This window comes from Tenrec ecaudatus, chromosome 13 (genome assembly GCF_050624435.1).
Source record: "Tenrec ecaudatus isolate mTenEca1 chromosome 13, mTenEca1.hap1, whole genome shotgun sequence".
Taxonomy (NCBI): Eukaryota; Metazoa; Chordata; class Mammalia; order Afrosoricida; family Tenrecidae; genus Tenrec; species Tenrec ecaudatus.
In genome coordinates this window covers 55,584,335-55,610,566 of record NC_134542.1, presented here as the reverse complement: position 1 = coordinate 55,610,566, position 26,232 = coordinate 55,584,335, and the positions used below count along the sequence as shown (strand labels likewise).

General features: G+C 39.6%; 1 protein-coding gene across 1 annotated transcript in view; it reads left to right on the top strand.

Annotated features, from left to right (window-relative positions):
- The window catches only part of DNAJC10 (DnaJ heat shock protein family (Hsp40) member C10), a 37,047-nt gene extending 11,073 nt beyond the window's left edge, over positions 1-25,974 (top strand). The window contains exons 9-23 of the mRNA XM_075528871.1: positions 621-664; positions 1,548-1,658; positions 4,869-4,958; positions 6,041-6,154; positions 7,693-7,807; positions 10,098-10,225; positions 11,241-11,357; positions 13,432-13,533; positions 14,719-14,874; positions 15,754-15,887; positions 16,810-16,863; positions 17,087-17,234; positions 20,699-20,818; positions 24,731-24,835; positions 25,412-25,974. Of these exons, the coding sequence (XP_075384986.1) occupies positions 621-664; positions 1,548-1,658; positions 4,869-4,958; positions 6,041-6,154; positions 7,693-7,807; positions 10,098-10,225; positions 11,241-11,357; positions 13,432-13,533; positions 14,719-14,874; positions 15,754-15,887; positions 16,810-16,863; positions 17,087-17,234; positions 20,699-20,818; positions 24,731-24,835; positions 25,412-25,423 (1,550 nt within the window). The 3' untranslated portion in view covers positions 25,424-25,974. The remainder of the gene's footprint in view (positions 1-620; positions 665-1,547; positions 1,659-4,868; positions 4,959-6,040; positions 6,155-7,692; positions 7,808-10,097; positions 10,226-11,240; positions 11,358-13,431; positions 13,534-14,718; positions 14,875-15,753; positions 15,888-16,809; positions 16,864-17,086; positions 17,235-20,698; positions 20,819-24,730; positions 24,836-25,411) is intronic.
- The last annotated feature ends 258 nt before the right edge of the window (positions 25,975-26,232 follow it).

Here is a 26,232-nt window from a genome sequence, read left to right as displayed (position 1 = left end):
GACACCCTGTATCGGGTCACTATGATTTGAAGTGGACTTGATGACTATGTGTTTGTTTTTTTGTTTTTTGCACGTCTTTATCAAATAGGTCTGATATATTCCATTTCTCCTAATTCATAAGATCCTTTGGGTAGGGACATTGTTGATAAGGAGATGAAAGTAAAATCCTAAAGGGACACTTGAGAAAATTACTCTTTTTCCTTGCTGCTAAAAACGAGGGAATTAAAACCCAAACCAAACTCACTACCATCAAGGTAGTTCCGACTCATAGCTACCCTATATCAGACAGAGTAGAACTTTTCCTTTGGATGTAAAGCTTTACAGAGCGGAAAACCATCTTTCTCCCAGGGGGCAGCTGGCAGGTTTGAACTGCTGATCTTGTGGTTAGCAACCTAACACTAAGCTACCAGGGGCCTTAAGAGAGGCTAAGGAGACATCATAAAACAGGAGGGTATGTATACAGAATGAGATTCAGTATCCATCTGGTAAATTATGTTCTCAGTATTTATCAGGAAAGCCCAGTAATTTGCTCTGGAGTCAGCATGGTAACTGGGGGAAAGTGGGTGGAGCTGTACTCTTAATAACCTCAGGTTGCCTCATAAGTTTTTTTCCGCCCCCAGATTGCTTGACTCCTCAGACACGACTCAGGCTTAGTGGCATGTTGGTAAGCATCAGACATTTTATAAAATTATGTCACCGTGTTAAACACACGTAGCAATTGATTTCAAATATTTTTCATGGCAGGTTCTTGAACATTCATCTCATTTGTTTGTAATCCTTCTGTTCTGATAAACATATACATAACAGTAAATGCCCTTTCAACTAATGAGCAATATTCCATAAATCTTGTCATGTACTTTCATTGTCAGTCACTGCCCAAAACTTTATAATTTGACTACGGTTTCACCTTTGGCCTAAATTAGTGTTTTTTGTCTTCACTTATGCTCTTTGAGACTTCTTGAACTTGTTTAATCTGTAGATTAATATAGTTCATCAGTTGTGAAAATTTATCTGTTGATAACATTTCAACTATTGTTTCTTTCTCTTTTCCCCTGGAATCCCAAATAACTGTATGCTAGACCACTTTTTGTTTACCAATTTGACTGGTCCAAAATTTTTATTCAGAACTTGGAAGTCTTGAGAGATCTACATTACATATTTATAAGACCTTGCTGATCAAAGGAGCTCAGCCACAATAGGTGACAACTGGAAAGGCATTGAGTTAAATGCACATGCAGACACACAGACACTCAACTGGTGAACCATATGATCCTTGTGCAAAGGACAGTTAATGAAAAGGTTTTTTTGTTAGTTTGATTTTTTTCATAAACATTGATGACATTGCCCACTTTCCCTATACAGAACTGTGAAAGCAATCGCCTAGAAGGGGATTCTGAACAAAAATTCATTACCAAGGAATTGAGTGTTCTGTTTAAAAAGTTTTAAATTTACAATCGGAAAGTTGTATTTTTATCTCAGTAAAGCCACATTTCTGAGCTTGTTTCGTCCGTTCACAACGTGTCCTGTTTGTTTTCTGTCCCCTTTAGGACGGTCTTGTTAACGTGGGCTGGATGGACTGTGCCGTCCAGGACAACCTTTGTAAAAGTTTGGATGTTAAAGCAAGTACTATGGTCCACTTTCCTTCTGGAGCCACTTTGGTATGAATCACTGTTTTAAATTTTTTTTCTATCAAACAGTGTTATTGGCATATAATTCACAAATCATACACTTCAATAATTCAATATTACGAGTGGTACAACCATCACCACAGTCAAGTTTTAGAACGTTATTCTTATCCTCGTATTTAGCTCTCCATTTCCCTCCCAACATCCCTGCCATGCTCTCAAGTGAACCAGCTATGAACCCTGAGCATGTCACTCACCTCCCTTTGGTCCTTTTGAGTAGTGGAAGTGACCTCCCAACCTGCTGTGCCAGGTCGGGATGGAACGGTATGGAAGGAAAGAGAGTAGGAAGCTTAAAGAACTAACCCAAGCAGAAAGTATGCGCAAGCAAGCTGGGCAATGCCACTGAAGCACTCCTGGCGATGAGCTCTGTTTGGGTAGGTTTTAGCCAGCCCGGGACGGCAAGTCCTGGCCTTGGCGCTTACCTGGACATTCCACGTGGCCCTGAGTCTGTCAGACCCCAACCAAGGTGATCAGAGGGCCCCAGAAGCAACCATGTAAGCATTTCTAATCTGTGGTTCTGTACACATCCCATTCCTGGTCCTTTCCCTTTCTGTAGTCCTGCCTGCCACAGTGATCACTTGACCTGCCGCCCGTCAGGATTGTGTGTGATTGCCTTTGATGTCCGTTTTTATAGTGAGCCATGTGGCCAAGACCTTTTGGAAACCGTTATGGCTTTATGCTGCTGGCTTCCTTCATGCGGATGGCTTATCTTTACCTGGATCCTATTTAACATTAATAAAGCCATCTCTATTAAAACAGATTTTTTTAATTAAAAAAAAATTTTTAAGCATAGATGTCACCTTCAGAGTTTAGGTGAGCCAGATCCATTCCATGATATTTTCAGTCATGTCATGTCATGTCATATACATGTGAATGCTCGACAATAAATAAGGAAGTTTGAAGAAAATTTCTTTGAATTTTGGTCTTGGCAAAGAATCTTAAATATGCCATGAACTGTGCTGCTGCTGCCTGAGCATTGGACTGCTGACCTCAAGGTCGGTGATTCAAACCGACCGGCTCTTCCTCCAGAAAAAGATGAGGTTGTCAGCTTTTATGATGATTGATTGATAGCTCCGGAAACCCTCAACAGCAGCGGTCCTCAAACGACCCTTTCACAGGGTCGCCCAACTCATCATATAGCAAAATCACAGTTATTAAGTAGCAATAAAAATAATTTTATAGTTGGGGGGGGTCACCACAACATGAGGGACTGTATCAAAGGACCATGGCGTTAGGAAGGTGGAGAACCAGCTCTACAGGGTCATAATGAGTTGGGATCAACTCAGTGGCATTAGGGGTTTCTTGTTTGGTTCTGGCCAGGGGAATGAACAAATACGTTTTGGAAGAAGTACAGCTGGAATGATGCTTAGAAAGAAGGGTGGTGAGACTGTCTCGCATACTTTAGACATGGTATCAGGAAGTACCAGCCCCTGCAAAGGGGCATCGTCATGCTGAGAAGAAGGTCAGTAAAGAGGAAGACCTCAGTGAGGGGGTTGACCGATAGGTGACCGCAGCAGTAGGCTCAAACACAGCAACCTACGTGAGGACGGCACAGCGTGCCCCCCTTTGGTACGTACGTCCTTTGCACTTGCTGTGTAGCAGGTACCCAACAGCAGCGGTGGATTCGTTATTGACACACTTAGCTAGGTTGCTCTTTTTTTAATCATTCAATTGGGGGCTCGTGCAATTCTTATCACGATCCACATACACATCCATGTGTCAGCACATCTGTGCATTTGTGGCCACCATCATCCTCAAAACATTTGCCTTCCACTTGAGCCCCTGATATCAGCTCCTCATTTAGCGGGTGCTCTTTTTTTTAAGATGCAGTTTGTTTGTTTTTTAGATCATTTTATTGGCGGCTCTTACAGCTTTTATTAACAATCCTACATCCAATTTTGTCAAGCCTATTTGTTCTAAGAAGCAATTTTTAAAGATATAGTGAACCTGACAAGTCGATGAATTATAGACATGATGTGTTAAAAATTTCCATTTTGACATTTTAACACCTCAATAACAAGAATTCCTATAACTCCTCTGGAATATTTATACCGTGGACTCCGCATTTTTATTTTTTAAGAGAATCTCTGTTTTGTGACACCATTCCCATGTCAGATTTCACATCACAGCAGGTCAGTTGTGAACTTAGGTTGTTCATGACTAAAGATCTATGTAAGGGTTCTTGCAGAAAATAGGAAACTAAGTGAAAGGGTGGTTGTAAAATCAGAATTATTAAGCTTTGTTTTGTCAGCCACCAAGTATGCTTCCTTGCGGGTCGCTGCCGCTGTGCTGTGTTGAACAGCGACTTCCTTGGCAGCTCGGCCAGCAGTAAAGTCTGGGGAAAAGCAGGGACAGAGGAAATATGGGCAGGAATAATGGAGGTGTGTTAGGAAGGAGTGTGTCTGTAAAGCTTTAAATACAATACCTAAATCTGAATCATACTGAAAATCTGTTAGTACAAATGTAAGTTTGTTTTTTTAAATCTGTGTAAAAGGCTCTAAGATCTATTCTAATTTCCTAGTTTTATGTTTTCATCAGACTATCCATTATCAAGTGAGGTATGAAGTGTCTTAAAGCCAGTTGCCATCCTGTCCGCTCCAGTCTGAAGGGATCCCATGTGCGTCAGAGTAGACTGCGCCTCAGATTTTCAATGGCTAGTTTTTCAGAGGTAGAGTGCCAAGTTTCTTCCAAGGCAACTGTGGGTGGACTTGGTCAGGCCTCTACTTTTCCACTCAGCAGCCAGTGAGTTCATTGTCTGCACCACCCAGAGACTTCCCATGAGGGGTCTTAATCTAGTGTCATAGGAATTTGTAAAGCATTGTCATTCTGGAAAATAAGATTAACAGTAAAGCCAACTGAACATAAGCCAGATTTTTCAGATGATTCAGAGGTCACACCAGGTTGTTCTAGGGGTTTTACAGTAAATAGAAAAGTACACTTAAAGAAACCCTCACAAGGGCATTTTTTAAATAATTTACATCTTTAGTTTTTTAAAGAAATAACTCAGCTATATATGTAATAATTGTTTTTAAAAATAACGTGTGTCTCTGGAAAGAAGGAAAATGTTTGGAATAAATAACTTGAAGAGCTAACTTCTATGATTTCCAACTATGGAAAAGGAAAAAATAAAAATCACTTAATATAATTATTATGCGAAAAGCTTATAATATTCTTTTATTGTAGAGTCTTAATTCGCTGGATGCTAAAGAAATATATTTGGAAGTAATGAGCAGTCTTCCAGGTTTTGAAGTCCTTTCGGCAAATACACTAGAGGTAATGTTTTGATTAAAAATGTTTAGTACTAATAAAAGTTGGGAGCATTTTTAAGTCTTGACATTTTAAAATCAGCAGTTGTTTTATTCTTCACGAGAGAGCATTGACGGTGCCGTCTAAAGAATTAGACATGAGTCAGTTCTGGGCTGAGCTCTCGCTGCTGCTGCTGCTGCTGAAGGTGTGGCTAAGGACGCCCCAGGCCCCTGCCCAGCAAGGCAGCCGCAGAAACACAAGCAATTTTTTTGGAGTTGCCTGCTGAGCAGTGGGTTCTAGTTTATAGAATTATTCATATTTGCTCACTGAAAATTAAGAAGTAGCTTTAGAAATACTGCGTCCATGGTGAAAACAACTGTCTTTTTTTCTAATTGTTAATCCCAGAGCTCTTTAGGCTTGTGTCCCTACCAACTGAACCTTGTCATGAAAACCAAAATTAACTGATGTCGTCCCACCTGTGATGCTTCACCATTTGTTACATACTTTTAAAAACCATACTGGTGCAATGGTATTGATCTTCATTTTAAGACTTTATAATTTAGTAGCCCTTAGTTTTCTGTGTGAGCCCGGTGTGGTGGTTACATATTGGGTGTAACCAAGAGGTCTACAGGTTAAAACCACCGGCCTCTCTTAGGGAGAAAGACAAGGCTGCCTTCGATTTGGAACCCCTACGGGATGTCCTGCCCTGTCCGGTAGGGTCACTGTGAGGTGGAATCGACTCAGTGGCAGTGAGGTTGGGTTTTTTTTGTTGTTGTTCAGCTTTCTGTAAAGGAGCCCTAGTGGATGGGCCTCTGACCTCCACTCTGGGGGAGAAAGATGAGCCTTGACTGACTGCTGGTCTCTGCAACTCTGTATAGGGCCCCTCTTAGTTGCACTCAACTATGGCGGTCAAGTTAGTTTTTGGTTCATCCTCCTACAATATATATTTGACTTATTATAGCATTCTTCCAAGTAAACTAAAAAAATCTATGAATAAGTGTATATTATAAACAATATTTTGAAATAATGGGTAGGATAGTTAAGGTTAACTTTAAGTCAGACAAAGAAAGATAAAAATTCCCCATCTCCGATATTTCTTTATTTTTAAGGATCGTTTGGCTCATCATAGATGGCTCTTATTTTTTGATTTTGGACAAAATCAAAATTCAAATGATTCTGAGTTGAAGAAACTGAAAACTTTACTCAAAAATGAACATATTCAGGTAAGAGAAATATATTCTGCCTAGTCTCTGGCTTATATGTTTTCTTGTTAATTTAATACATATAATTAAATTTTAGTAACAAAAACTATTAGAGAACTATTTGAAATTGGGTTAAAAGTCATTTTTGTGTTTTCTTTTTTCCCACTAAAAACTTAGCTGCTGTTTGTAAGTGGTTAACTTTTATTTCCCTTGACTAGTTACCATGTGATAAATGTGTACCATGAATTTGAGAGGCCTTCAAAAAGTTTAGGGAAATAGTCCGTTTTTTCATAAACTTGTTCAAAACCCCTCACACATACTATAGCAGAGTATTTTTCTTGTTTGTAATTCTTATTATTTCTGTATATATACTTCTTGCCCGTTTAAAAATTGGAATATATAAATAAGCACACAAAAAAATCTAAAATTTACCCATCCTCCCACTACTGATATAACCCCAAGAGTGTATGATAATGCATTTCAAACCTTTTGTGAATATGAGCATGTGGTAGGTATATCTATATTTGTATATATATATGCATGGTATAATAGAAGCACACATGTAAATTACTCTATACACATGTAAGTTATTATATATCCTTTTGGATCCAAATGAATTAATTATATTCTATGTTGTGAATTCTTTGCATTCAACGATAGCATAAACTTCACATGACAATAAATACATACGTGTGTGCTTCATTGTTCCTGAAGACTTGAGTATTTCATGTGTGATTATTCCATAGTATTGTTTGTTTCACATTTGTTATCTTTCATATCAAACATTACATCATGGGTCTAGTTATTTCCTTATTATTGGGGGTTTTTAACACAAAAGTTGTATATTTTCTTCAAGATTTTTAAATCCTCCGTACTCGATGGCAGTGTTTGTTTTGGATTTAATGAATCTCACTGGCAATGTGTGCCTGGTCCTTTCACCATCTCTGGTTGCGTGCTCACCATTTTCATACGCCAAAAGTGATTCACTTTCATATATTCTCTTTCCAGTAAAATTTCATAATTAATCAGAATTTCTTTTCCAGTTTATTTTATCCTTATGTCTCTGATCCATTTTCTTTTGGCTAATAGGATTTTGTCCCCCTCTTTTATTAATGGATTCTTTGTCTTAAATGCTGTAAATGTTTCTCAGTTTCTTATTTGCCTTTTTATTTATGTGACTCTTCACTTGATGGTATTTTTATTTATTTGTGCTCTTGGTTTTGTACTTCGTAATCCTTTCTCATCCCAGGGTGAGATTATGTGTCCATTTCCTATATTTTGAAGATAGATTTGTTAAACAACTTCATACTTTCTTGGAAATTGCATCTTCTCAGGTTTTAAACTCTTTTGGTGGCTTTTGTTTTGTTTTTTTCTTCTAAGTAAATTGAGTTTGGGTACTAAATGTGAACAGTATATTTCTCTTTTATTGTTCCTTCATACTTCTGTTTAGAACTGTGCTGAATGCTATAATTTTAAAATTATCTTTATGAATATTTAGAAACTGGCTGAATAGTATTTTATGTTTGTGTCAGGCCAAAGCTTAACCACCTCTCGCTTAGGTTGGCAGGTTTGACTGCTCCTCTGCGCCTGACGTCTGCAGGAATCTCTATGTCTTCCAGCCGTGTCTAGCGGTTTTTAAAGGACAAGGAACCAAAGAATATGAAATCCACCATGGTAAAAAACAATGTTAAAAATCTGTTAAAAAAAACCAACAACTTTGTTATTTTATTTGGGGGGGGGCAGAGGGGCAGTCCATAGGTATCTTTCTGTATTTTTAATAATTTTGTAATTCTGCTTTTTTGTCTGTATGAGTCCATACTTTATAAAGTACTCTCACTTACCAGCAAATATGTTTCTTGTGGAGAAAGATATTTTGAACTACATAGTAATGTGTGCCTTTTATTATTCTTTTTAAAACAAATAATTGTTTTCTCAATATTTTGATCGATGTTTCAGTACAGCCTCTAGGATATGTCAGGTTAATGAGCAAGCTGGGATCCTGTTTGTTAACTAAAAGGACATCTGTCCCTATATCTTCATTGACAGTTTTTATAGTCAACGTTTTAGACTTGCATCTTTGATCCATCTTGGGCTCATTGTTTAATAGGAGTGAGAGAGGGGTCCTGTTTCATTTTTCTGCAAATGGGTGATCAGTTTTAACTGCCCGGCTTATTGAGAGGCTTATCTGCCTCATTTCACGTGCTTCAGTCCTTTGTCCAAGATAAACTGTAGGAGGCGGGTTATTCTGCGTTCTCCGTTCCATTCCATTCGTGGACCAGGCTAGTCTGAATACCTTTATTGTACAATGAGGATTGAGATCAGGAAGTGAGGGAACTTCTACTTTGCTTTCTTAAGTAATGTTTCGCTTATCAGGGATCTGTTTCTTTTTCATGCAGCGTTGATTAGTTGTTCTGTTTCTTTAAAGAATGCTGTTAGACTCTGCGTCAGAATTGCTTTATGTCTGTGCACCTACACGATTTTAGAAAGGTGACTGCTTGTAACAAGATGAAGGGGAGAGTGAGTCTTTATGACACACAACGGCTACCCTAACCAAATAGGGATGATTTGCATAAACAGAAGTAGATAGGCTTCTAACACCAAAACAAAGCAAATTATGCTTAGTGCTCGCTTAGACTGGGAGAATGAGTTAGAATAAAACGCACGTTTCTAACCTGGTGAATTGGCACGCAAATGAATAGACCATGTGAAGTAGATGAGAAGACTGGGGCTGATTTGGAGCACAGACGCCAAATTCACAGTGTAGAGGTTGACCTACAGAAGACTGGGGCTGATTTGGAGCACAGACTCCAAATTCACAGTATAGAGGTTGACGTAGAGAAGAATTTGGTTTAAAGCATGTAAGTTTGAATAAGTGATTGTAATCAAAGTCCAGGGAGAAGTATAAGCTTGCTAGACTTAGTGGTCAGAGAAAAAGAATGGACGGTCAAGATGAGAGCCCTCGAAGGGAGGGTTAGTGACGGAGGAATTTGCGAGCCGTTTAAGCAGCAACCGCGACAGGAAAGAGAAAGCAGCTGGGGCGGCAGGCATAGACTTAAGATACCTGCTAGGAACGTCCTCCCTGGACACTGAGCTTCCCACAGGCCGGGGTGATCGTATTTCATTGTTCTGTGCCTAAAGCATTTAAAACTCAGGCAGCCTCGTACTGAGTTCTTCGCTGAATTTTGCGTATGGAGTGGGTAAAGCATGGTTTTATTTGGCAAGCTAAGGGGTTATATTCTTCAGAAAACGGCAGATCCTCAGAGGCCTTCTTGAAGAGGACAGTACGATCACTTGAAGGTTTTTAAGTTGACTGTGGAGGCAACTTAAAAAGTGGATTAATTAAGGAATACTGGGAGCAGACAGAGCAGCTTGATTATTGCAGTGGGCCAAACTGAATTCAGACGCAGTGACAGCGCTATTGATGGTAAGAGAGAGAACAGATGGAGTTTAAGCTACAAGAGCAGAGAAAAGTAAGTCAGGGATTACTGGGAGAAGATGGGTGGGTGGGTGGGTCATCATTGGAAAGATAGACATGATAAGAAAAGGAAAAATTAAAGGCTAAAATAAATTTGTTTTTCTTTGGCTGTGTTGGAAATGTTTTTTGTTTTTATCGCATCCAGTTATTTTCTACAGGGCAGTTAATAGCAGAGGTTTTAACTTTCCTACAGAAGTCTAGGCGGAAGGCACAGGTTTGGGAATTAGGTCACAAAATAGCTGAGGTGAGCATAAAGAACTCTGAAAACACTTTAAGGAAGTGTTTATTCAGCCTCTAAGGACAAAGGAATATTTCAAAGAGACCTGGACATTTTAATTGATCCTCTAAGAAACAAAACTGTGCCGGAGTCAACATCCACCTGACAGAAAACCTAGACATAACAACCAAACATCAAAATTGTCGCTAGACAGACTTTGAAATGTGTCTCTGGAATGTAGATTTTAATTGTACTCTTATTTCTTCTCAAAGGAAAGGTGATTCTCTATGATATACTTGCTTTTGCCAAAGAAAGTGTTAATTCTCATGTCACCACACTTGGACCGCAAAATTTTCCTGCCAATGAAAAAGAACCATGGCTTGTTGATTTTTTTGCCCCTGTAAGTTGTATTTATAGCTGTTAAATTTCATTGTTACTGGGTTTTCTCATTGTATAGTGAAAAAAAAAACTTTCTAGATAACTATGAATCATTAATAGTAGCCTGTTATTATTCATTGTTGCCCAACATCACATTGTTTTTAAATATGCACTGATGTACTTAACACTAAGAATGTACAACGTAGTTCACCTTATCATACTAGTGTGTTAAAATGTATTGCTACAAATCGTAGGAACCTTTATTGAACAAAGACATCAAAATGTGTTTAGACAAAGTTACTGTGTTTAGACATAGCCTCTGTGTAAGTCACTACATTTTTGTAGGCCCCATACTTCATCTTTCATCCTTCCCTGAAGATTTGGGGGATTTAAGATCTTAGATTTCCAAAACATCAAAACACTGGTTTACTCTCCTCACAGGACTCAGATTGTTTTCCTTTTGAATGTTCTTTGAGTTTGGGAAAGAAAAGAAGATGACTGGAGGGCAAGAGCAGGGTTTTGGGGCGGCTGGGCCGGGTTTCCCACTGACTTGTCATAGGACACCCCTTTTCTGCTCTCGAAGAACGAGCCAGTGCATCATAATGATGGGGACACCAGGGCGCCCTTCCAGCCACCACCTCACCCACTCGAGTTTGAATTAGTCATCTGTCCTTTGAGAAAATATATTAAAATTGCCCCTGGAATTAAAAAAACACTAGCACCTTTTGAGCTGACCTCTGCTGCAAATCTAACTAGCCTACTAGGGCCCCTCAGAGCCCACTGCTTTGATGGACGGGTTTTCTGAAGGCACGCTAAGATATGTGTATCACTGAGAGATCTTGTCTGTAGTCATTCACTGATCATAGAGGAAGACTCTTGAGGACACATTTTGTCTGGAATAAACCTGCGTGTGTTTTAACTGGGACCGAAGTAGCCATGCTTTTTCACTTGCCCTGGCATTGCTTGTTGTAGAAATGCTATTTTTTGTTTCACTTGCTCAGTGCGTATGCTGTTTGGTTTGCTTTTTTCTCTTATAGTGGTGTCCACCGTGTCGCGCTTTATTACCAGAATTACGAAAAGCTTCCAAACATCTTTATGGTCAGCTTAAGTTTGGTACCCTGGACTGTACAATTCACGAGGGACTCTGTAGCACGGTAAGGCATAAGTGTAAGCATTGTTAATTTTTTAAATTTTAAGATAGGCCTTCTGGCAATCTAATAGGAGACACCACCCCTTTTCTGTCCCTTTGTCATTCTGTGGGGGGCTTGTGTGTTGGTGTGATGCTGCAAGCTATGTCACTTGTATGTTTAATTCCAGCAAGGTCACCCAAACTGTGTAGGTTTCAGTGGAGCTTCCAGACTGAGAACAGACCACAGGAAGAAGAAACAGGCTGTCCGCTCCTGAGGAACTAGACACTGACAACCTTACCCACAGCACAGGAACATTGCCCCACACCGAAGGCCCTTGCACAGTGACTGGTGTGTTCAAACAACTGACTGTGTGCTTAGCAGTTTGATGCAGAGCCCACTGTGCTGTGTAAACCACGGGAAAAAACAAAGCCTGTGGCCATTGAGTCAATTCTGACTCCCGGTGACCTCAGAGGACAGAGTAGACCTGCCCCTAGGGTTTCCAAGACGCTCATCTTTACAGGCGCACGTACCACATCTCTCTCTGGGAGTTTTGCTAGTGGCCAAGTGCTGGCTGGAAATGCTGGCTCTACTGTATGATACTCACCTTCCCAACACAATCGCTGAAGACAAAATGGGTGCATAAGCAGATAATGGTGAAGAAAGCTGATGCTGCCCGGCTATTGAAAGATCCAGCATCTGGGATCTTAAAGACTTGAAGACAAACAAGTATCCATCTAGCAGGGAAACAACAAAGTCCACATGGAAGAACACACCAGCCTGTGTGATCATGAGGTGTCAGTGGGAATAGGTGTCAGAAGTTCAAAAACAAGCAATCAAATTGACATGAAGGAGTATGAAGAAAGTGGAGACCCAAAACCCACCTGTGAGATAATTGGACGGTCCCTCTCAGAAGGTCCACACGAAAGGGATGACTTATCCAGGGTGCAGTACAGCACTGATGAAACACATAACTATCCTCTAGCTCTATAGTGTTCCCTCCCCTTACTATCGTGGGCTTTGTTTTACCTCATTAATCTTGCTAGACCTGCGTATGTTCATTTGTTTAATTAAGTTTAATTATTGCATGAAATAACAAGACATTGCTATTAAGAAGATATAGCATAGATAACCCTTCAGAAACAATAATGGGAGTAATGATTCCCTGAGGGTACGGGAAGAGGTGGTGGGGAAATTGGGGAAAGGAGCTGATAGCAATCATGACTGTATAACCCCACTCGGGAACGAATAACAGAATTGTAGGTGAATGGATATATTTGTTGGTGTAAGATACAGGGAAAATAATATTAAGGTTCCTGGGGGGTAGAGTGGGGGAGGGAGGGGATAAAGGGGAACTGAAATCAAAAGGTTCAAGAAGAAAGAAAATGTTTTGAAACTGATGGTGGCAGCAATTGTACAGTTGCCTGACCTAATTGAATTACGGGTTGTTATAATATCTGTAAGAGATCCCAATAAAAGGATTAATAAAAAATAAAATAAATTTAAAAAAATAAAAATTGCTGGCCTTAGCAGCCAAGTGCTTAACCTCTGTACCACCAGGCTCCTTAAGCCTCAGATAGAGGTCCTTTATAGCTTTCAAAATAAGTAAGAATTTGAAAAAGACTCTTCTTGGGTTGGTGCTCCTACTGATTGCATTCCGTGCCATACAGGCTATCCTGATTCCTAGATAACACGTGACCAATTTTTTTCTTGCTTCTTTATACCCACAATTCTTCTAGAAAAATCAGAATTTTTTTTTTTTAAGATTCAATCTATAACTTTAACCTGCTTTTCAGAACCACTTGTTACACAGGCAAATGAGCGAGGACCAAGCATGCTAACTTCTAAGTGTTCAGTGCCTGTGGGTTTCATAGCAGTAGAGTGACCCCATAAATGAAGATTGTTTGTTCATCAATACAATCATGAATGCCTTTCCTTTGCTAATTTAGGTCAGGCTAAAACTTATGTTAACTTAGCAATGGGATTTGGGTTTGTAGGGGTGATGGTTTTATAAACACTTCAATAAAAGCAAGCTGATTATAAATTTGAAACAATTAGGTAAACTATAGAAAATCCTTTTTTGTTTTCTCTTTCCTAACAGTATAATATTCAGGCTTATCCAACAACAGTAGTATTTAACCAGTCCAATATTCATGAATATGAAGGGCACCATTCTGCTGAACAGATTTTGGACTTCATAGAGGTATATTTTAAATTATAACCTATGACTATAAGTCTGGTGTGCAATGTATATTTTGTGTGAATATTTACTATTTAATAACTAGGTTTATTCTTTTTTATGCCAAGCATTGTTTCCTAATAAGGACATGATTTTGTTATTTCCCTTTATTTTACTCTTGGATACTCGACTGCAGAGTGAGCACAGGGGCTGTAATTAGTTACCTCTTTGTTTGTGTAGTGCCTCATACATAGGTCATTGGTTTCACGATGTTGTAAAATGCATCTTCCCTGTGTGCTGCTCTTCTCTAATAGAATCCCCTCAGACTTTTCCCTTCCAGTCCCGAATAGATGATGGAGGCGGGAGCTCAGTCTTATCCAAGAAACATGGAGCAGGCCTCTTCAAGCCTGCACAGCTCAGTGTCTAACCTGCTGCTTTACTGACATAGATGGCTCCGACATCTGCGCATCTTGTTATCACCCTTTCTACCTTTACTTCTCAGATGGACTGAAGTAGTTGTCAGGGCTCTCTAGGAGAGAAATGAGAATTTCAAGTTATTATTGTCCATTGAATGGCCATTTTACTTTCTTTTCTATTCATCATTTTCCCTCTTCGGAAGTAATGGTGTTATGTTACACTTCAGGTTGGTTTTATCCACTTTGCTGGTGTGCAACTAACATCTTGGTTAACATTATCTGGTCCTAATAGACTGCAGCTTTGTTAATAACCCAGCCTTTGGAGTAGGGCATCTGTAAGGAAGTACTTCTGTCCTGCCAGTCAGAATGCCAGAAAAATGTAACGGTGCTTTCCATTAGTAATGCTGGGGGTCATTTCCAAAGCAAGTATTCTAGGTTTCAGAACAAAATCATATGGCCTACGTAGGTATTTGGACAAATCTTTGAACTTGTGCTTTATAGACCTAAAACCTTAAATAGAATTGCCTTTCTCTGACTAAGATGATCACAGTGATACATAGAGATAAGGGGAAAATACAACATCATTTAGGAAAATTGCTGGGCAAAATTCCATTTTAAAAAATAAATTAGGGCTCACTTCTCACTTTTAACAATTCACCATGAATTTCTCTAAGTATTTTAAAGAATGTTTTAACTTCTCCACAATTGAAACTTTCGTAAATGATGTATACAGGTTGTCAATATTGTATAAATAAGTATTTTTAAAATATTTGTTTTAATGTATTTTCTTTAGGATCTTCGGAACCCTTCAGTGGTCTCCCTTACACCCACCACTTTCCATGAGCTGGTTAAGCAGAGAAAGCGTGACGAAGCGTGGATGGTCGATTTCCATTCTCCGTGGTGTCATCCGTGTCAAATGCTAATGCCAGAGTGGAAGAGAATGGCCCGGGTGTGTGAAATCGTTTTTGTGAAATGTTAGCATTTATCGCAGTTCAGTATTTTGAAACTAAGATGAACTTAGAATTAGATTATCATTTAGCAACAGTGCTATTCCATTTAAGTTTTGCCTTTGTTTTTAACAACTGGTGTCTGAATGGCATTGCATGGTTAGCCTGTATTTCCTGGTACATTTTTGACCAAGTTGTTAGTGTTGACCCAACCAAAACTCCAAATTCACTGCCACTGAGGCATTTCTAACCTACAGTAATCGTGTGGACAGAGCTGAGCTGCCCCCTGTGGGTTTCTGAGGCTGTACATCTACACGGGAATAAAAATCCTCGTCGTTCTTCTTAGAGTGGCTGGTGGTTAAGAACTGCTGACCTTGGGGTTTCGCAGTCCAGTGCTTAGTCACTACACCACCAGGGCACCTTTTTTGACCTTGTGTTTTTCACTTAAATGTATTATATCCGATTCTTTTTAGAGTTTAAGGATGGAATTTCTTCACAATACTGTAAGCCTTGAAAGAGAAAATAATCTTGATATTTAAAACACATGGATTAGGAAATTTTCCTACATAGAGGAAATGTTCTCATTTGGAAAATGCAATCAATATTTCATCCTTATTTCTAAGATAATCAAACTTCACATGTAAAGTGATTGTTCCTGTCTTAAAAGTCCGATGACGCCTCTAATCCTCTGTCCAATGTATTTTTAAAAAATCCTGTCTGAGTCAGGATACCTATAAGTTTGTCAGTTACATTATAAAAATTAAACCGCTGGTGGTACAGCTAAGTCACGGTGGTGACTGCTGTATGATAGGCATATATAAAATAATTATATAGCTCATTTTATTATAATCGTGTTGATAAAGTTTTCTTTTCTGTTACAGATGTTAATTGGACAGATCAACGTAGGCAGTGTAGACTGCCAACAGTATCATTCTTTTTGTGTCCAAGAAAATGTTCAGAGCTACCCTGAGATAAGATTTTTCCCCCAAAAGTCAAATAAAGCTTATGAATACCAGTAAGTATTTTCTCATTTGAAAACATTTATTTATACTTTATTAACATAAAAAAGTAACCCTATTTAAAAGTAACCCAAAAGCTTTTTATTCAGAGTCTACCATATTTAAGATAGAAAGGAGTTTACTGAGCTCCCAGGAAGATGAGAAGACCAGCACAATCCCACGCTCCCTGAAGCTTACAGCCCCACGCTCCCTGAAGCTTACAGCCCACCCCCCATCAGGACAAAGGAAAAGGAAGCGCTGCCATTTAGTCAGTTTCTACTTGATGGATCGGGGATATACTAGCCACTGACCTACATTATTCACACACGTACCCTGGGGACAGCGTGACCCTCATTTACCGACTGGCAAACTGAGTCAGGGACACTGAGACAGCTTTCTCAGGCACAAGCTATGAACAGCTTGAAACCAGCATGTGTGAACCCAGGTCTTTTTTGGTGCCCATGCTCTTGCCACAACATCGTGTAGTATTTCAGGTAGAAAATTCACAGCAGAAACCTTGAGGCAGAATAAGATTAAAGTTATTAAAGACGTAAAGGTGAACCATGGATTTCAAAGCAGAAATCTTTTTTCACTGTTTCAGGAAATTATGAAATACTGCATTTATAATGTCTGTCGACATGGATTTTCAACAATGGGTAGTAATTTGACAGACAATAGCTCAAGGTTAAGTCTCAGAAGTGGACATCTCAAACAGTTGAGTTTCGCTGTACTCAAAAATCTTGGATATCCAGAGCTGAAAAAGACATCAAGACTAATGTAAAATTATTTGGGAAGCCTTGTAAAGCATTGTAGTGGGGTTGATCTGAGGAGAGCACTGGATGAAGCCAGTTAAACTTTAATTCCCCCCCTGGGGTTGTTTTCTCCACACCTGCAGCATCAGAAAGCGCTCTGAACAACTTAACTTTTCTCTTCCTGCAGCAGCTACAGAGGCTGGCATAGGGATGCGTATTCCCTGAGAATCTGGGGTCTAGGGTAAGTAATTTAAAGTACAGAGATTCAAAGCTATTACCCCTCCCTCTTAGGTCTGTTGTTAAATTCATTGTTTAAGAGTTTTAACATTTACCATACTTGATAAAATAATTGTAATTTACCAAGCAATCATTTATAATGTAGAAAACTTTACAATATTACATGGTAGGTAATTGCTCTTATATAGATATATGTCATTGAAAATAATTCTCATCCCTTTTTACAGATTTTTACCTCAAGCCTCCGTAGATCTAACCCCCCAGACTTTCAGTGAGAAGGTTTTGCAGGGGGACAGTCACTGGGTGATTGATTTCTATGCCCCATGGTGTGGGCCTTGCCAAAATTTTGCTCCAGAGTTTGAACTCTTGGCGAGGGTAAGTCTTGCCTCTCTCCTTAAAAAGTTTTATCACGTAGGTGTGTTAATAATTTTGCTTCCTCTGGATTTTAAAAAACAGTATTCCATTCTTATGACGATAATATTTACAAATTTCCTTCTGTCTTCCTTTAGTAAAGTTTCACCTGTCTTCACTGCTTTCTTTAATAAGAGCATCTACCTAGCCGTCAATGCCAGAAACTTCTGTCTTACCCTCTTGTTGCTCTGTCCTTCTGCTGTCACTAGTACTCGCCTTCCCTCCAGGCAGCCCCGATACCATGAGTTCTCTCTCTGGGACTTGTTTTAAATCTAGCCCCCTTCTCGCCATCTCAGACCTTCCCCCCTCACCTGGATTTACCGTTGTACCTTTTCTACCAGCCACCCACTGCAGTCTACCTTCTTCAGTGTTTCCTGGTGGTCTTTCTAAGTGCCGACAGTCCAAGTGTGCATTCAAGTGTCATTGACATCTGGTCTCTGAACTGATCCTTCCTCCCTTTTCAACCCCATCACATTTCAGGCGCATCAGAATCTCCACCTTCTGTGAACATGACACTGGTTCACCCCGCATTCCATGCTGCTTTCCTTACCTGGGTCATCTAAATGCTGTTCCCTTCATTCCTCAAACCCCAGCTCAAATGAACTTGTCAGTGCCACCTTGATCTTCCCAGTGGACACCTCGGGTAGTGCATGTGAAATTAACTGAATACAGAGTTTGGAGTGTGTCTGTCATAGTCGTCCTATTAGTGCCCTACTCCCGATCGATCAATAGCTCCCTCACTCAGACTCGGGAGCTGCCCCTGTCTAAAACAGCCATCCGCATGTGTGCGTCGGCAGCGGCTCTGCTGTGCCAAACCAAGAGCACATCATCCCAAGCGGGGTGGGGTTGGTTTTGTTTTCAAATAAAGGGATTCACAGCCCCTGTGAGCCATAAAGGACTTATTTCATTATTGACTGGCCTTTCACTTGAGAGGTAATTCATTCTTTCTACTTTTTAGATCTTGTTTTTCTTCTCAGACTTCCCTTTTCTCTAAAAATTCTAACAAAATTTTGACTTCCTTTTCCCTCCAACATTGATAACTTAGCTCAGTTATATACCTTGTTACATAATTATTTTGAATATTGTAAAACATTATTAAAAATGAAAAATCACTCATATTAGAAACATTAAATAGAGGTATTGTGCAAGCTACTGTGGCTGTGAAAATAAAAGCACACGTTCCATGTCATCAAGAAAATTAAATCTAGTAGGGATATAAAAAATGCAAGTAAACATACTCAGTGTGACAAGAGAGTTACTATACTTAAATAAGAGTGAAGCAGGAGCATGGGTCAAAGAATGCCCAAGCCATGCCAGGGCAAAGCAAACAGCTCTCCAGAAAAGTGAGTCTTGAGGCGAGAATTACACAGCATGACCAGTTAGGCAGTGCACAGGGGCGACTGGAGAACATGCCGAGCAGAGAGGACAGTATTTACAAGAGAATAGAGACATTAATAGAGCAAGGCATATTCAGGATTCTCCTCTTAGTTCAACTTTGCCAGAACATAGGACTGAGGACAGCAAAAGCTAAGCCTCAGTAGCCAGACAAAAAGGAGTGACCCTTTCCCCTGTAATACTCGGACGGACCTCTCTCTCTCCATGAATTCTTACAGTTCAGAATGTATTCTGTTTAAGCATTGTTCTCCATGAGTATCCCTGCACACGAGGAGGAGAATATTATGACCCACAGGGTCAGAGTGGCCATTGGCTAGTTTATAGAACTAGATCAATAGGCTCTTCTTGGTGTGTCCTGTCTGGAAGCTCAGCTGAAATCTGTTCAGCATGAGCATTATAGAAGTGTTCGTGATAGAAAGCTCTCCTAGGATGAATTGGACAAAGGCTTACAGACCAGAAAAAAGGTCTGGAGACCAAAAATGATACTGTACACTCAAGTAGGCATTAGAAATGCAAATAATCAACTGATATATAAACTAAGAATTTTGTAAATGGCACACAAACTTATTAAAATCTCATTTGTAGATTTAGTCACCCTCAGTGTGAGCTGAGATGCCAGTGTGCATACACATCCATGCTTGAAAACACAGCTCCTCTGCCATGAACACTGCTACGCTGTGGACAAAACCATAGGCAACCACGATAGTCTGGTTATCTGAAAATGAAAGATGACAGCCTGAACCAGAAATGGGGCAATGATGATAAAAGAAAGGGAAAATTACAAGAGAGGCTTAAGAATAAACAAATTTTGTAATCTAGAATGACCCTAGTTTCTGACTTGACCTGAAGGAACATTCTTTTCCTTGAGGAAGACTGAATCTTGAGCTCCCGGTCAGATCTCCTGCTCTTTCTTTAACACATGCACGCAAAATGTGGGTAGCAAGGGGAAGTTGAAGTAGTTAGAGTGAAGATTCTGGTAAAACAAAGGCGGTCTTTGTGGTGCTCAGTAAAGGTGGTGCTCAGTAAAGTATAGGCTAAGGAGTCAGTATGTTTGAAAACTAGTTCATTTGAATAAGGGTTAAGATTTAAGTCTATTGCTAAAGACAAAGTGGGTGCATAAGGAAATGTGAAGAAAGCTGATGGTGCCCAACTATCAAAAGATATAGTGTCTGGGGTCTTAAAGGCTTGAAGATAACAACAAAGCCCACATGAAAGAAGCACACCAGCCTGTGTGATCATGAGGTGTCGAATGGATCAAGTATCAGGCATCAAAGACCCAGAACAAAAAAATCATATAGTGAATGGAGTAGAGACCCAAAGCCCATCAGTAGGCAATTGTCTATCCCCTTACAGAAGGATCATGGGTAGGATATGAGCCAATCAGGGTGCAATCTAGCACTGATGAAACATACAACTTTCATCTAGTTCTTTAATGCTCCCCCCTCCCTCCCCCCCAAACTATCATGACCCCAATTCTACCTGACAAATCTGGCTAGACCAGAGCAAGTGTATAGGTACAGATAAGAGCTGGGAACACAGGGAATGCAGGACAGATAAAACCCCTCAGGACCAATATTGAGAGTAGCCATACTAGGAGGGGAAAGGGAGAAGGGGAACTGATCACAATGATCAACATATAACCCCCTCCCAGGGGGACAGACAACAGAAAAGTGGCTAAAGAGAGACATCAGTCAGTGTAAGACATGAAATAATAATAATTTATAAATTATCGGTTCGTGGGGGAGGGAGGAGAAAAATGAGAAGCTGATACCAAGGGCTAAGGCAGAAAGCAAATGTTTTGAGAATGATGATGGCAACAAATGCACAAATGTGCTTGACACAATGGATGTATGGATTGTGATAAGAGTTGTACGAGTCCCCAATAAAATGATTTATTTTTAAATTTAAGTTTATAAACCATCTACTTATTAAATTTTTTAAAGATTTGAAATATTTAGTATATTATCCTTGCCATTGCTTGCCAAAATAACATGCCTAAGATGACATAGAAAGTTACTTGTTTCTCTTTTCAGACAATTCAAGGGAAAGTGAAAGCTGGGAAAGTAGACTGCCAGGCTTACGCCCAGACGTGCCAGGAAGCTGGTGTCCGAGCCTACCCAACGGTCAGGCTGTTCCTCGCTGAGACGGCAAAGGTACGTCGCTTTGCTCAGCTCCGCAGGGAGCCCCTCACAAAAGCTTTGCCTTTTCCCAACTTCTTTTGTCACTTTTTATATTACTGCAAACGAACAAAACCAACTTCTTGTTTGCCTCTACACCACGTAATAACTGTGAAAGGTTTTTCATGTCATACTTAATAACTCAATTGTCTTAAAACTTGTATACTCAAGAAAAATACTATTAAAGAATCAAAATATTAATAATGGCTTTCATTGGGTGATAGAATTCAAGGAAATTTGTTTTCTGTGGAGTTTGTATTTCCTAATTTTTATAGAATATGTTTTTCACTTTTATAATCATTTTTTCTCTATGAAGATAACATTTATGAGAATACTATCATAATATTAAAATATCCTATTTACCTTCCCCTCAAAAAAAGTGGGGAAAGAAAACAGAGACGAAGAAAAGGAAACAATGTGCTACACTTCACCCCCAGCAAAGAGCATCATGTTCCCATGTACTACACTTCACCCCCAGCAAAGAGCATCATGTTCCCATGTACTACACTTCACCCCACAAAGAGCACCATGTTCCCATGTACTACACTTCACCCCACAAAGAGCACCATGTTCCCATGTACTACACTTCACCCCACAAAGAGCACCATGTTCCCATGTACTACACTTCACCCCACAAAGAGCACCATGTTCCCATGTACTACACTTCACCCCACAAAGAGCATCATGTTCCCATGTACTACACTTCCACCCCAGGCAAAGAGCATCATGTTCCCATGTACTCGTCCTGGTGAAAGATACCCTCCTCACCTCGCAAAGTTCCTCTCTAATAAATTGTTATTCCCCACTTTCTCATAGAGTGGAAAATTGAAAAGTGAGGAGGGAATTTATTCATTTAAATGCATGCGTGGGTGCGCGTGTGTGTGAGATAATCTTGCCTCCTTAGAGTAAAATGGCTAATGATTGGCATACTGCCATTTACGACTTCCGGTTTGCTGTTTTAAAAGCCTTACTGAAGTCTGCAATAGACTAAAAGACCTGGTGTTTAGCCCACATATGAATATTCATGAACTACTTCCTCTGGACTTTAATTTCCCTGATTTATGAAGCTAAGTGTTGGTTTGTATAATTTCTAAGCAGCCTCCAATGCTAGCATTCCATGAAGATAGCTGCATTCATGGCATTGTGCCTGCGCCCGTTTGCAGAGGTTCTAGCTATGTGAATGGACGTCCGTATCTGTCTGTTGGGGGGGGGGGCAGGGAGGGTATAGACACCAGGTACCCCGCCCAACTTACCAAGAAGATCAGCAGCCAAACCATTGCCACTTCCCTTACTCCCACCTGTGCCCATCACTGTGCACGTGTCGGTGTTCATCCTCCATCCTTTCCGAGAGTCTGCCTTTGTGTCTCCAGTATGTGGATGGTTTCAAAGTGTCAAGGATATGATGGTAGAAATAGTATTTTCCTCTTAATAGTCACAGCATTAAAAAGAAATCGTTTCTTTAGAATAAAAATAAGCCATCATTCAAGAGTAAGATGACAGTCTTTTGTGTGAGAGAAAGAAAACCTGGGGTCACAACCTCACCTGCCTGGAGGAAGTGGGGCAGGCACATAAATGATTGCCTAATGCAATAGGGCAGCAGCAGATGTTCCCTCCTGGAGAACGCGCCACCTCCCCACATCGTGGGCCATGTGGCCCGGGTCACAGTTGTTCTTATGCATCTCGAGAAGCCAGAGCACTAGACGATGACGATACGAAATCGCATTATTTTAGAACGCCGTGGGGCAGGCAGCTTATCCCTGGACCATCTTTAGCCACTATCCATTTCTGCCTCATGAACAATCTAGTTCATAATTTGGCTAATTTTTAATATTTTACTTAATCGTTTCTTACGCCTTTGGTCCTTTCTCTAACCTACCGTATATACTCGAATATAGGCCAACCCGAATATCCACCAAGGTGCCTAATTTTACCACAAAAACTCCATTCAAAATGTGCTGAAAAACTCGGCTTATACTCGAGTGCATACGGTATAGAATTCCTCCCTAAGGAGAAATCAGAGCATTAAGCAAATTAGAACTACAGTATGTTTCCACTGAGTGACCTAGTAATGGTGTAATAACTTGCAGAAGCTATGCTGACAAGCATAGGATAAGCTCGTATTCCTGTGCCTGAGGAAAGTGAAGCTCACACCCATAGGCGGGGGCTTCTCCTGTATTCTTCACAGTAGTCAGGTCTTGTGCTCCGAAGAAAGTAGCCTGCTCGCGCCCCTTGAGCTCTTCCCAGGTGAATTTTCACAAACCTAGATTAGTCCTTGTGCTGTCTCACTACCTGAGCATTTACATCAAGACGTGTTTATATTACAGAATAAAGGTGAGGGGTCCTTGGTTCAGAGTCTTAGGGCTGAACCAGGTGGCCCTCTTTTGGTCCATTAAGAATTCTTTGCATCTGCCAGTGGGTCAGAAAGGAGTTAGGTGATCACTTCTGTGCTCATGCTACATAAGCATAGGGCCTGCCGTCATCACGTTGGGCACTGAAAGTATCCGTGACCTTTGCTGTCTTCCCAAGTAAAAATCTAAGACGTTTTTCACCAGTGGAACTAAGCAAGTGTTTGTCATATATTCACATGTTCTGGTAAAATATTCTAATTTCACATATTTTAATATATATCTTTTGGGAAAAAACATGGTTAAAACCTGATATTATATATGACAACTATATCTAATACAATCAGAAATAGAGCTAACTAAAAAATTTGTTATTAGCTAAGTGTTAGATTTTTCAGCGACATTTTGTAATTTGCCAAGAGAATTAAAAAAAATAAACCCTATCTCACAAATATTTTAAGGAATCCTGGAAATGCAGTGGGTTACACGTCAAGCTGCTAACCTCAAGGTCTGCAGTTCAAAACCATCAGCTTCTCTTCGGGAGAAAGATGAGCTTTCTGCTGCTGGAAAGATTTACTCTCAGAAACTCACAGGGAGTCAGTGCATTTCTGCTCTATCTTGTAGAGCACTATGAGTTAGAATTGACTATAATAATGAATTTTAATTTTAAGAACATTCTAAGATTGACAACTCTGGGTTGAGGTTGAAGTAGAGAGGAACAGGACTTTAACCAGAAGCTGAGTCCTTACTCCTTTAGAATCAACAGTTCCATTTCTCAATTCTGAGAATAGCTGAAAACGTCTGACATGAATATAGGGTCATTTTCTGGTGGAATGATATTAGGGCAGGGGTGCTATGCACAGTTATGGAATTAGCCCATTTGAAAAGGTGATACTGTATGCCCCAAGGGACCCAAAGGGAAAGGTTGGAACTTACTGCAGTGTCCCTGTTCAAACTAAAGGACCAGGAATGGCATCCAGCGTCCAGACAAGACAGGAAGACAAAGCAAAATAATAACTGGAATACACAAGCTTTCAGAGGGCAGAACATGAGTAAAATCTTCTAGACAGTTTGGATGTGGGGGTTGGGGCTCCCACCAGGCATAAGGAAATAGGTGGCTCCGTATTCCAAGTAAAGTTGCCGGGATATAATTCAGCTGCCTTCCTACTGTGTGCATCACAAGCCATGGTTGCATCTGACCAAGGTTTGTCAGTGTTGGTTAATCTATTAAAGTGATTGCCATTTTCTAGGACTGTCTCTTCTGAAGCAAAAAAGATGTTTCAAGGCATTGAGTTAAACATGTTTTTCTCCCAAGGAATTATTTTACAGTCTTCCCATAATACTATTAGTAGTAGTGTTTATTTCAGGTGTGTGCTGTGTAAACTCTGCCTATACAGCATTATGTAGTTCTCTGGAGAAATTAGAGTTTCACGCACCGAAATTTGAGGGATGAGAGGAATATTTAAAGCATACTCAATGCTTTAACTGGATGAAATTTTCATGATTTTATTAAGTATGTAATTGATAATAATTTTCATTTTAGAGAAATACTTGGGGAGAGCAAATAGACATGAGAGATGCAAAAGCTATAGCTGATTTAATACATAAAAAACTGGAAACTCTACAAGATCAAGGAAAGAGAAATAAGGTAAGGACTAAACGTACAGCTTCCTTTAGTGAAAAGTGTAGTCGACTTTTTTTCATTAGGTATGTCAATAAAGCAAGTGAAGTGAAGCTTTAAAAACAATACTTGAAGCAAAATACAGAATGTAGCCTGTAGACATTGAATCGCTGTAATGCAGCCAAGTGTCGCAGGCCTGCCCACAAGATGACCTTCCAGCCGCTCGGACAGGGTTTCATTCAGATCCGAGAGAGAGGAACGCGATGGGCATGACTCTGTATTTGCTTGGCTTATTTTGAAATAAGTTGCTTTTATTTCAAGGTAAAACATTGAAATAGACTACATTATTAATCATAAAAAATAATTTTATAACTAGTATTAAATAGCATGCCAAATCATACTTTTAAAGTATGTAAAATTATAGTTGTTAGTATTTGTGAGGCGTTAACAAGTGAGTTATTTTCCCCTATTATTATAGCTAGTTGGGCAAGGTGTATGTCATCTAAATGTCAATTTGTATTCTCTTTGTTTCTAACATGAGAAGGACATGCTTTATCGGTTTCTCTCCTGATTACATGATTACATTTTACGTTACTTTTACAGGATGAACTTTGATAATATGAAGAATTTCAAAGGAAAAGTAATTCTGATGTGACATCAAAAGACACCATTTTTATTCTTGGTCCTAGTGGGAAAAAATAATGAACATTATCTGGGACCTACAGTTGCACTGCCTAACTTCTGTACAACATTGGCTTAAATCAAGGATCTGCAGACATTCAATACAAAGACAGATCATAAATATTAAGTGTTTTTGTTTTTCAGTTTGCTTTGTTTAGTTTTGTGACGTTTTGTTTTGAACAACCCATTTGAAAAATGTAAACATCATTCTTATCTTGGCCTTGAAAAAAGTAGTCCATAACCCAAATTCAGTCTGGGCTGTATGCTTCTGGCTCCTGGAAACGGCATTCAAGGTGGCTGGTGTCTGTGCTGTCGACATCCATGTCTAAAGTGACCAAGGTGGACTTCTCACTTAGGTTTTATGCTGCCCTTGAAAGGGACAGCTTGGGTTTCAGTCACCTGGTTTCCCAAGCATTCTATCTGTGGCCATATTTCATTTGAAAAACACACTCCTGGTATGGAAAAATAAAGGTATCCTATTTTTATGTTATAGTGAAAAGATTATTCGTTTTCTTTTTAAAGGTTGAGTAATTGCTTTTAACTTTGCATAGTAAAGAAGAAAAATAAAACTTTGCTGCAAAAAGCAGATCTTAGAAATTGCTCTTGTTTCCAGAGAAACTTGAGAGAAAAAAGCATAATTGTTAACTGGTCCTTGTAAAACAATCATAAGAGAATTTCTGAAATTGCCTTTATAAAAAATGTCTCTCGATACTTCTTTTTTTAAATATTTGTGTTTGGGATTT